General features: G+C 47.7%; 1 protein-coding gene across 8 annotated transcripts in view; it reads right to left on the bottom strand.

The window, feature by feature from the left end:
* The window catches only part of AATK (apoptosis associated tyrosine kinase), a 124,437-nt gene that overhangs the window by 8,755 nt on the left and 103,466 nt on the right, over nt 1–12,216 (bottom strand). For 6 of the 8 annotated variants that reach the window (XR_009761271.1, XR_009761272.1, XR_009761273.1 and 3 more), the window contains 6 exons: nt 10,737–10,821; nt 9,643–9,764; nt 7,726–7,875; nt 3,862–6,796; nt 3,177–3,342; nt 1,035–1,268 (listed from right to left, as the gene is read on the bottom strand). Coding sequence is in view for 5 of the 8 variants with exons in the window: in XM_061615768.1 (XP_061471752.1) it covers nt 1,035–1,268; nt 3,177–3,342; nt 3,862–6,796; nt 7,726–7,875; nt 9,643–9,764; nt 10,737–10,821 (3,692 nt within the window). In the remaining 3 variants the exon portion in view is untranslated. The remainder of the gene's footprint in view (nt 1–1,034; nt 1,269–3,176; nt 3,343–3,861; nt 6,797–7,725; nt 7,876–9,642; nt 9,765–10,736; nt 10,822–12,216) is intronic. The other 2 variants (XM_061615771.1, XM_061615770.1) reach the window with 2 other exon arrangements.

Raw genomic sequence — 12,216 nt, 5'->3', positions numbered from 1 at the left:
TGTTGTTTGTTTCCAAGAAGCATCTTCCAAAATATAAATAATTTAAAACTGTTCATAATCCATCATATTTTTTATAATCCACCACACCTGACTAAAGAATTCTATAATTTGCCTTGCAGCAGCAATCTCAACTGTTCCTTTTAACAGGATGGCAGTATTAACAGCTTCATGCATTGTATAAGTTTCTATAAAAGCTGAAGTGTAACCTTTTACTTTTAAATAGCTGAAACAGTAAGGACTTTTTTATTATAATCTAGGCAAAGACCACCAACCTCTTTTCATGGACTTCTCTTATGTCATTCACTTGCCTATTATTGATGGTGCGCTGAACATGAGTACGAGTGGGTTTCACATAATGGGCTGTGCCCACATGAACATAAGCAAACTTCATTAGATACTCCCGTAGGAGTTATTCATAATGGTGTGCCTTACTTCTGCCCCGTTCAGATATATTTTAAGAACATGAATACACAATTTCCATCCCAACATCCATGCATCAATTCAGTCATCAGAGAGGATCTTCCCGGCTGTGCTGCCTACAGAGCAAGCAGTCACACTCTTTTTTGGCAGTCAAAGGTACCTTGGAAGTGGGAGCAAGGGCCTCTAGAGCTCTAAGGTTGACATAAACAAAAACTCCTTGATTAGGGTTCTCATTAAAGATGGATCCATATCCCTTTTCCTTTCACCTATTCAACTGTTGTGTACATTACAAAAGGGTTTTTAGTGCAGCTGGTAAACTGAAATAATTCCATGAAAACATGGTCTTAGTAAAATTAACCCTTATCTAAAAATTAGGGTTCAATTTAGTGCCATCAGCAAAAACACTACTGTGCATTTTCACAGAAGTCATAAGTGTTCTCCACTTCCTATTGTGTTTTAAAATTCCTTCATTTTCTGGTGCTGATCGTGTGACACTTACACCAGGCCATATGGCTTGACACACTCTTCTCCGGTTACAGAAACAGAAAGCTTCTACAGATGTCCGGGGTTAGCCTTTCTCATTGGGGCCCTTCTGCTTTCTGAATGCACCTTACCTCCTACGCACCCAGCATCCGAGTCGGTGACATGTGTGATGGAGAACCGTGACACTGGTGCAGGTGAGACTGTGAAGCGTGAAAACTGGATGGGCAGCACCTGCTTCTGAGCTGGCACTAGTGTGGATGGCAGTCTGGGAAGGGCAGGCTCAGGTGCCGCTGATGTCAATGATGCCGTAACGGACGATTTCACTGGCATGAGTGAGAAGTCATCATCCCACTCAAAACCACCACCTGGAGTGGAAAAGAAAGACACAGGGGAAGAGTAAAGGGCTGGCCTGAATCCTACTCCATGTTAGACCTATTGCCCTCTCGCCTGGATTACTGAGTTCGTCTTGCTATGTAGTACCAATTTCTATCCCCCTCTAGTGGCCAAATACAGATTGCTTTAAGTAAACTGCTGCTTGGAGCCAGGCACAGAGCCTGGAACATCCTGACCATAAACCATCCAATCAAGTGACACGGTGTAAACTTCTGATATAAAATTAAAAAATAAATAATGGAAAGATGCTTTCTGCTCCCAAGTTCATAATGCATACTTGCATATATGCCAAGTAGCAGGTGGAAAAATATCCCGTCCTGAATAAGGAGGATTGGTGATAAAGGCGTTATGAGACACAGTGGATTTTCATGCATGCAAGATAGGTCTATCAGTGGACATTAGTAATTACAAGGGGGTCCCTGCAACAAAAATGTTACATTTACATGCCTGGAGGAGTGGAATGCCTTCAAAACTCTCCCTTCTCAAACAGAAGGCCGCCCAGTACAAGCAAATAGCTGACAAGAGAACAAGTGAACACACAGGTTCATTTTCCTTCTATCTTTCTCTATTCCCCTTTGGCAACTACTTCATTCCATTCCCCCTCCCACCTGGTTTTCAGTTTTTCCCCTCTCAACAGTCAACATTCAGCATGCTCCCCTCACACACAGTGCTGTTTCTAAATCCTAAAGGTTGGGTTTTTTTGTTCTTTTGCAAACATTGGAGCTACCCAGATCTGCTGCCATGTCCCTCTTCTGTGTAGCTACTGCAATTTTGGCTTGATAAGCAATAGCACTCAAATTAATTGGAATTTTAACATGGGATGATGACTACGTGGAAAGTCAATTTCAGAAGCAGTATGCAGCTGAAGACCAGCTGCTGGGGAGCAACTGCAGGAGCGGGTTGTTGTCTTTGATCTCTGCAGAGAGACTTTCCAGAGGAATCTGGTCGGCCACTATGGGAAACTGGGATGCTGGATTAGACGGACCCTTGGTCTGATCCAGCAAGACACATTCCCCAAGTTCTTACGAAATTGAGCTAATGGCAATGGGTAGAATGTTGGATTAACTTGGCAGAGTTACTACACACAGCTTGGAAGGTTGGAATGAATGAATACTGTATGAGCAGACTTCCCTTTTGTCTTGGAAAATAAGAAAGCTTAATGTATTACAGGAAATACATACTTGGATGGAAGAGAGTTCTAATTAAGTTGGAGATGCAAGGAGCCATGCTTGCTCCTTTTATCTCAGCAGAGAGAGAGAGAGAGAAAGGAAAACATGTCTCCTCTCCCAAGGTGGGTGAAAGAAGAAGGGAGGAATCAGGAAACGAGGGCAGCAACTCTAAGAGTATCAGTCTAGGCACCTGAAGGAAGGTCAGCACAGGTAGGTCAGAAAGATAGTCTAGGAAGCTTGGCATTCCCTTCTCCATCTACCCTTACCTCATGCAAACCGCATCAAGCTGAGCTGCATCCCAACACTTCCAACACAGAAGTTAGGCAAAAACAACAGGGGCAGTCCCCAAATATATAACATGATCACTTCTTGGTCTGGAACACACCCACCTTTGGACAGCCAAAACTATTGTTCATCCCACCAACAATCCCTAACACACAGGGAATTGCATAGCAGGGATAGGTACTCTGTGGCCCTCTGGATGTTGCTGGACTACAACTCTCATAGTCTCAAAACCATGGGTCATGCTGGCTGGGGCTGATAGCTGAGTCCAACAACACCTGGAGGGCTGCAGATTCTCCACCCATGTTGCATAGTGAGTTGATACACAACCCACAAGTAAGGCTGGGTGGGTTGAGCTCAAAAGAACAGTCTGTGCATGAGCTGCGGTGAAGGAACGATGGGGGCCCTGCAGCTCTGTTCAGTTCCTACCCTTACTCTCTTCTTCAGAGGTGCTCCCTTCTGAGGAATTGTTGGTTGCATCTGTCCTCTCTGCTGGGCTTGGGGAACAGTCGCTGTCCTTATGCACAGGTGGTGTCAGAAGAGATTCTGCCACTCCTGGGAAAGGCTGCTCAGCCAGTTCCTTCGTGGGGCTTTCCTGTGCACAGGAAATACAAACGGGATATAATTATCTCAAATCCTAGGAACACCTTCTGAGATCCAGGTTGCCCTCCAGGGAATAAACACCTTTATACCCATATCTGTTCCCAGAGGCTGTGGCCATAATTAAGGCTCTCCCCCACAGATCTCAACCCAAGGCCCTGCAAAAATTCTGGGTCACTCCCATACTAAGTTAACATCTGACGTTTGTTTTGTTTGTTTGTAATGAGGATCATGTTCAAATTAAAGGTTGGGGCTTAGGATGAATGTTTGGTAAATTCAGCAGTTTGTCTGGGCTTGTAACTTTATGGTTAAGATTAGGGTGTACCACCAGCAGTACCTCTCCAAAACTAATGATGAAAAATATCTTCAGGTGTACTACAGCTAGAGGTCACCAGATGACACCAATGTTTACAGGTATGTGCGTGTGTTTTGTTTGTTTGTTTAGCACAGGCTGTGCTCTGGTGTCACTTGAGGACCTCTTCTGGTAGTCAGCCCTACTCCTATAACAAATCACCTGGTCAAAGAGGTAGACAGTGACATCTTCAATGAAGGAGACAGCTTTCTTCTTGCGTTCAAGGTCATCACAGAAGGTCTCCACCAGCATGGTGGGCATCTTAAGCAGACTGCGCAGGTTGCGAGCACTGTGGCTCTCAGCCACCACAATGGGCACAGTCAGCGACTCCTCCTCGCTCTCCTCACTCTGGTCCTGGATGTTGTAGCACCGCAGTTCCTCATCCGACTCATCGCTATCCTCTGTGTCGTCCTCCTCTTCCTCAAAATCAGTGGGGGCAGAAGAATGCCGAGACGGCACCACTGACAGATCCAGTGAGAGTCCAGAACTGCTCTGGGGCTCCTCATGACAATGAGCTTCCTGCACTTCCCCTGGCTGCTCTGCCTCCCTTAGCACATTTTCCTGCCTTGCATCTCCCTCACCAGCCCCAGGGGGCACCTCTGCACTCACAACCACAGGTGACAAGAAAAAGGATCTGGTGGTGAGGTCTGGGGCCTGGGGCACTGCAACAGTCCCATCACTCTTATCTCTGGGTGAGTTTGAGTCCCGCTCATCATAAGCAACTCCATTCACTACTGGCTCTTGTGACAAATTGATATCAGTGTCTTTCCTCGTCCCCTGTTCTAGAGGAAAGGTACATCCCCCAATGTCTTCATCTGGGCAAGTGGACTCAAGGCAGGAATGCGAAGACTTTCCTGTGCTGCTGTTTTGGTTAGTGTCCTTCCCCAACTCTTCAGTGTCCATCTGGGGGACCTCTAGCTCATGCCCCTCAGAACCATCACTGTCCCCTTCCCCGTCTTCCCGAGTTCCCCCTTCAGTATCATAGTCAGAGAAGTAGGCTGAGTCACGGTAAGGGTTCTTCTCATCTAAGCCCTGCAGCTCAGCACTGAAGGAATTAGAGAGGCTTAGCTCTTTGGCTGGGCACTCCCCGTCATCCTGTGCCTTTTCCAGCTGGGTGAAGGTTTCAGGCTCTCGTGGCTCATGAGGCTCTTTCAGGACAAATTCAGGTGACTCATAGTTCTCTGTGTCATAGCCACTATCTAGGGCCTTAGGCTGGCTTGAGGGCACATAGGCTGTGGGGCTAAATGCCTCACAGGAGCTAGTGGTAGATGGGATGTCCAATGAGTCCAGTGAATCAGGGGTCCCCACCTGCTTCTGCAAGGACTTGAGGGTAGCTGTTACATCCTGCCGTTGGGTGCAATCAACCGGGAAGTCAGTGAAGACTCCAGATGTGAGCTCAGCTGTATCCTCATCACTGGCCTCATCCAAGTCAGGAAAGCTGGCACTCGAAAATGTCTTGTCTGGTGTCCTGTCTTGTTCACTGTTGGTGGTGTTCTTGCCACTTTCCACATTGATCTCTTGTGGCACCTGGGGTGAGCATTCAGCCAGGGCCTCTTCCACAATGAGATGATCTTCTCCAGGTTCTGGTGCCTCTTCTGGCATGGTTATATCCCTGGCATCCATGTCGTTGATGGGTTCTGGCATGGATGATGATGCCAATGATGCCACCCAATCTGTTTCCCCCAATGATGGAGTGGTGGCCTCGTGACATTCCACTCCACTCCCAGTCAATGGGTCTGTAGAGTCATCTATGCTGATCTCTGCATTGGCAACCTCACATGTTTGCTCCTCTGTAGGCAAGTCAGTGTCCAGACACGGGGAGCCTGCATGAGATGATGTCACACGTTCCCCACCCAAAAGGGCTGCTCTTAGGTCCCTGATCCCTAGTGAGGGCTCGTCCCGGGGTACTGTGCATAGTGGCTCTGCCATGAGCCCCTGAAAGGTGATCATGCGCCGGTAGCACCAGCTGTCATTGGCAGGCGGTTCACATGGTGGCAGTGGATGGCAGCTATTATTATTGGCTGAGATGTTGGATGTCCAATGCTTGTTGGAGGAAGGGGATTCGTCATTCTCACCCCCTTCACTCCTAGGGCTGTCACAAGAGTTCTCCTCCTCCTCCTCCTCCTCCTCCTCCTCCTCCAGCTCCAGAGTGACTGAGTCTGCCACAGCCTCCTTGTAGGTGTAAGTCACTGATGGAGACACACCCAGTGGGTCAGCAAAGATGCTCTTCTGTGAAGCTGGAACAGGCCACTCAGAGGCGCTGGGCTCCTTCAGCAGGTATTTCTCAGCACTGCCTTTGGGGGAAGCCTCATAGTAGGATGGGACCTCTTTATCCCCTTGTCCTCCATAGGAGTAGTAGTCAGGGGGTTCCCAGGGACTGCTGTCAGTGTGTGCCGAATGGCCCAGAAGGGGCTCCATGGCGAGTGAGACGGTGGGGCTATTGTTCGACTCACAGCAGCCTTCCTTGGCTTGCCAGTGGGAAGGGCGGCCAAACTCCGGGCTATAGGAGCACATGGTGTAATCAAGGTCAGTCCCGCTGCCCTCGGAGGCTGCCTCCTCAATGCGGATATAGTATTCGCTGTTCAGGGAGGGGCTGTGGGCACTCAGCACAGGCACCACACTTGGCGTATGCAGGCCGGGGCAGCCCTGCACTTTGCACTCATAGCAGGAAGGCGAGACCCCCAGGGTGAGGTGCCTGCCACCCCCTCCTCCTCCGCTGCTGGCCGGGTAGTAGAGTTCATGGTACCGTGCAGCACCACGAGGGCTCATGGCTGAGGCTGGCAGGTGCTCAGTTTTGCCTTGGTCCCACTTGCATTCAAAGTTGAGGCCGTGGCTCGTCTCCATGACGGTCAGGACATCATCACCATCATTGGAGAAATGCTCTAGCAAGGGAAAGGATGAAAGCTCAACACCCATGTGACTTGAGCTGGAGCCTGAGCCTCCACCACCCCCGGGCTTCATGGAGTTCCAACGCCGCTCAAACTCTTCCTCAGCCTCCGAAGCACCCTTGGCACACAGGTACGAGAGCAGGAGGTGCACCTCCTCAGCAGTTGGGCGCTGATCTGGCTGCAGCCAGCAGAATTGCATCACCTCATACCTGTGAGTAGAGAGAACAGAGCAGAGGGGAGCTTGACACTCCTTTGCTCCCAAGGCCATGCTCAGCATGTAGCCATAGAGAGAGCTGACCATCCTCCATCCACAATCACCTCCTCCTCAACAACCCGCTCCACAATCTACTCCTTGCTAACCCAATTCCACTTGTAACACAGCCCTTCTTTCTCTTCTCCATATTGTGATTTCACCTCCAAGAGCCCCACTCCTAAAGCCATCCGTTAGGCCAGGACTAGTTAAGCTGGTGCCCTCCAAATGTTGTTGGACTCCAACTCCCGTCAGGCCCAGCCAGTGTAGTCAAGGACGATTGTAATTGTCATCTGGAGGGCCAGAGGTTAACCGCCCCTGCTTTAGACACAAGTACTGCAAAATTGCATTCCTTTGCAACTATGTATGTGTACTTCATTCTCCTGAAGGGAGAAATGAGACCAGTTCTGCAAAGACACAAAGTCATCCCCATCACAACCTGTGCCCCTCAACGCACACGCACCAAAGCGGTCCCTGAAGATAGAACTGCATCCTCTAATAGGGGATGGGGAACCTAAGGCCCTCCAGACATTGTTGGACTACAGTTCCTGATGGGAGGGGCTGATGGGAACTGTACTCCAACAATATCTAGAGGGCTACAGGTTCCCCAGTCCTGCCCTTATAGAGCACAGAATATTGGGCACACACTGAGTAGCAGGGTAGTAGCACACAGATGGATCTGATTCATGCACTCACCATAGCTGAACTTTGCTCTCATCCTAAGAGGGCCCTGGTGCTTCTACCTTCTAATTTTCCTTGCTGTGCTTTAGCCATAGGGAGGGGGGAAACTACTCCATGTTTGCCCTTTAGTGCCTATTGCCCATCTCTGCCCTGAGGATGGCTGCCATACCGTCTCTGAGAGCCCTCCTTCCCCATACCATCACTCACCAGCGGTCAGACAGTGAGAGCGGGAGTTGTGGTTTGGGAAGTTTAAGCTGCTGCTCCTTGATGGCGTAGGTGAGCACCTGCCGGTCTGAGTAGTGGCAGTAGGGCTGGCCGCCCAGCTCAAAGAGCTCCCAGATGGTCACACCCAATGACCTGCCAAGAGAGAAGGTCAAAAAACACACAAAGAGTGGCAGATTGTGCCACCACAGCTGGAGAGTGCTGGATCACCCCCATGCCTCTAGACCCTTTGAAGCCAGGGCAACCACAATCGTTTACTTAGCAAATGTACAGCTCACCCTGCAAAAGAATAATCCTCAAGGTGGAAAACAGGAACAAAATCAAATTGCAATAAAAATGCCAGTAAAACTATGAAAAGGGGAGAAGGTGAAAGAAACCCAAACAAATGCACTAACTATTAAACCAAATAGGCACCAAACCAATAAAACCAAATAAGCACTTTGAATTGCCTAAACAAACAGGCACCTAAAAGCCCAATTAAAAGTGCCAAGATCCCAAATCTAGCAGATCTTTTCAGTAGGCAATTCATTCCATGATTTGGAGAAGGAGAGGGGGCACCAACAATGCATTTTATTTTAAAAATGTATACCCCATGTAATTTTAAAAAAAATCCAAAACAATAATAAAATATAAAGCAATCCTCATTATAATCACAAATACTGAAATCAAAACCAAACCCCCATAACAAAAACGAAAACAGCCAATGAAACAATGGTATCAAAGATACAGCAGCAAAAACAGAGCAATCAGTTAAAACAGGGTTGACAAACTAGTCCATGGAGCACCAGTGGCCTGTGAGTGTCACTCAAGTGGTCTGCAGAATGTGCGTGTGCGCATTAAATATTCATATTGATTTTTAATTGTATTTTTATTGCTTTTTTATTTCTTATACTGTATTTTATGACATTACAATCTGAATTCTATGGAATGCAAATTGTAATACAACAAAATACAATAAAAAAAATAAGAGAAGCAATAAAAATACAATTAAAAATCAATATGAATATTTCATACAGACACGCATCTGCCACAGACCACCTGAATGAAGTTCACATCGAGCACAGTGCATTAAAATTGCTAAAACAGGCAAAAATATCAAGTGGATCACCAAGACCACTGGCAATTTTCAGGTGGTCCAAAGCAGAAAAGTTTAGAAACCACTGAGTTAAAAGAAACCCAAATCTACAGTTGCCACCATCCTGACAAATTAAACCAGTTAGAAGGTGGAATTTTTAAGAGTGAGAAGATACATTTGGGAGAAGATGCTCCCTTAAGTACAACCTGGCCCAAATTATAAAAGAACTCTAAAAATGAGCACCAGAACCTTGAATTTAGCTCAGAAACAAAACTGGTAACTAGTGGAGTTCACAGATGATTGATGTTACATGCCCCACTGGAAATTATTCTGGCTGCTGCATTCTGGACCAATTGCATTTTCCAAACAATTTTCAAGAGCAGTCCCACATAGAAAGTGTTACAGTTGTCTAGCAGGGAGGTTTACCAGGGTGCACACTACACAAAGCATGTGAAAAGAACAAACTCAGCAGGCATATCTATTGACCTTATTGCAGTGCAATCACTCTTTTGCCGGCCACATTTTTTTGAGCAAAATGTAACCTATGCCAGAGAGTACTCACTGGCACCTGGAGCTACAGAATAAAACACAGAGAGCAGGAATAAAAACAATAACAGATCCCTTGGTGATGACATGTTGTATTCCTGTTCACCTGGCTCAGAAAAATCTTGAGCAGACGTTACATAGCCTTACAGCACACCCCCACAGCCAGTCATCTTGTCAGCCTAGGCCCTAGACTATGGGTTGGCCTTGCCAGTATCCCACCCTCCCAGGATCCCACCCCACAGGGCCAGCTCCTTTCAACACACCAACCCCAATTTTCTCACCAGATGTTGCTGGTCTTGGTCTGGTCGACAATAAGCAGGTTGCCATGTACCTCATCAATGAGTTCAGGTGCCACCCAGCGCAATGGTACCCACAGCTGGTCCGCTGTCACAAAGTAGTCATCCTGCCAGGCATGCAGGGCCAAAGCAAGATCACATCAAAATGGCACCAACAGACCTAGCCCACCCCATCTCACCCATCTCACCCCACTCCACCAGTATTCCTGCCAACAATGGGAGAATGATGAAGACAAACTGGAACAGGCTCAAAGGAGGGCAACAAGTATGATAGGGGGGACTAGAAACAAAGCTCTATGAGGAGACACTGAAAGAAGTGGGCATGTTTAGCCTTGAGAAGAGAAGACTGAGGGGAAATATGATTGCACTCTTCAAGTACTAGAAAGGTTGTCACACAGAGGAGGGCCAGGATCTCTTCTTAATCGTCCCAAAGTGCAGGACATGGAATAATGGGCTCAAGTTACAGGAAGCCAGATTTCAATGGAACATCAGGAAAAACTTCCTGTTAGAGCAGTACAACAATGGAACCAATTACCTAGGGAGGTGCTGGGCTCTCCAACACCAGAGGCCTTCAAGAGGCAGCTGGACAGCCACCTGCCAGGTATGCTTTACATTGGGTTCCTGCATTGAGCAGGGGGTTGGACTGAATGGCTTTATAGGCCCTTTCCATTATTCTAGGATTCTATTCTATGATTGAAAACCCACTGCTGATGAAGAGTATGGCTGGCTCCACTAAACCTATCCCCTGCCTCTTCCTATCCATTTCACCCACCCACGGGCATGTTACACTATTGCTGGAAGAATGGGCAACCCCCACATCCCAGTCTATCTCCAGCATGTATGCTGATAGCCCCTGTGTATGGGTATGTCCAGGCTTCAGGCATGCCCAAGCATGTACAGTCCTGGTTTTCCACACTGGTTTTTTCTGCCTCCTCTCCCCTCAAATATCTGCACTCAGAGCTGAGTAACCTCCTCTCCCTAAGAGGGTTGCTCTGACTGTCAGTCTTGCAAGCCCTCTACGCTAACCCTGCCAGCACTGAGCACTCCCTATATAGCTCCCTACCCCAAAGCAAACTTACTTTGTATTTGCAATGAGAAAGGCCATAGTCTCCAATTTTGACTGTCAGGTCAGCTGTGAGTAAGCAGTTCCGCAGTGCCAGGTCGCTAGACAAAAGAAATGCCCATCAGATATTATACAATGGAAGGCAGGAAGCAATGGACAGGCCAAGGGAGTTCATGTATTATGACCCAGATCAGGTCAGCAGCAAAAGCATAGGGCCAGGGAGTGGGAAAGGGCTGGCCCAGATGTGCTGGGGCAGAATTGCAAATATGCCCTCATCAGGTTTGTTTAGCATACCAAGGCCAACATGGCTCACAACCAGTGAATATTTGACTAGCCATTGAAATGTGTCAAGAATGAAACCCACAGAGAGGAGTGTAGTCTGAATGTTATGCTATAGCCACACACCACCCTGAGCTCTTGGTCCACTGCCTCCCTCCCTCTTGATTTTCCAGCAAAGTCCCTATAGCAAAACTGTATCTTTGAGGGATGCAGCATTTTGACCTGCTTTTGTCACAGGACATGAATAACCCCATGAAGGTTTGCCAAGTCCACTCCCCAAAAAGTGCCTTTGTGCCTTTAGGAATGTCATGGAAAGTAGAATTTTGCCAGGTATGGCTTGCGACCACAGCAAGGCAGTAATGGGTGAAGCTGTCCCTAATGGAATTTGTCCTTCTAATGAAGGACTGACAGCAAGAGCAATCCTCTCTACTCAGGGCCAAGCACCAACATCCAATATACAACAACAGAATATGAGATTAAATCCAGAGAATCTCAGCTTCTGTATCCACATTTTTAGTATTCACGATTGCACAGACACATTTGAAGACACAAAGATCACATCTGTGCCCTGGTATCCTGAAGCCTTTTCCTTAGGGATGGGGTGAGAATTTGAAGCAGAAATGCTCAACTAAGCAGGCAACCTGGTGTTTGAATACTTGCTATATGAATCAAGGCAGGTACAGGCAACTGCAAGCAAGTGCCCCGCCTTGATTCTGCTTGTACCGGATGCCCTCTTCCACCTACTACTCTGTCTCCCTCTTTCAAGAGAACAGAAGGTAGATCTAGCTGGTGACAGAGGGCTCCTTCAAACATGAGAGAGGCCTGGTGGGACCCTTCTCCTTCACAGATTGCTGAGAATAAAGGCATTGGCCAGCATAGTGTTAATGGCAGCATCATTTTCTACCATGGATCATGGTAGTTGTAGCTCTGTCTTTAAGGGAGCCCTCCATTGCCTGCTACATCAACCCCCTTCCTCAAGGAAGTGTGATGGCTCTCTTACTCAAGACAGCCAGTGTGGTGTAGTGGTTTGAGTGTCAGATGGGGACCTGAGAGACCACGGTTCAAATCCCCGCTCGGCCATGGAGCTCACTGGGTGACCTTGGGCCAGTCGGTGCCTCTTAGGCTAACTTACCTCACAGAGTTGTCATGAGGAACAACCTGGGAGGGAAAGAACCATGTTTGTATGCCACCTTAAGCTCACTGGAGGAAAGGTGGGG

Source organism: Rhineura floridana, chromosome 3 (assembly GCF_030035675.1).
Source record: "Rhineura floridana isolate rRhiFlo1 chromosome 3, rRhiFlo1.hap2, whole genome shotgun sequence".
In the NCBI taxonomy this organism is placed as follows: Eukaryota; Metazoa; Chordata; class Lepidosauria; order Squamata; family Rhineuridae; genus Rhineura; species Rhineura floridana.
The sequence above is the reverse complement of the archived record's forward strand: the minus strand, read 5'-3'. Positions and strand labels throughout refer to the sequence as shown.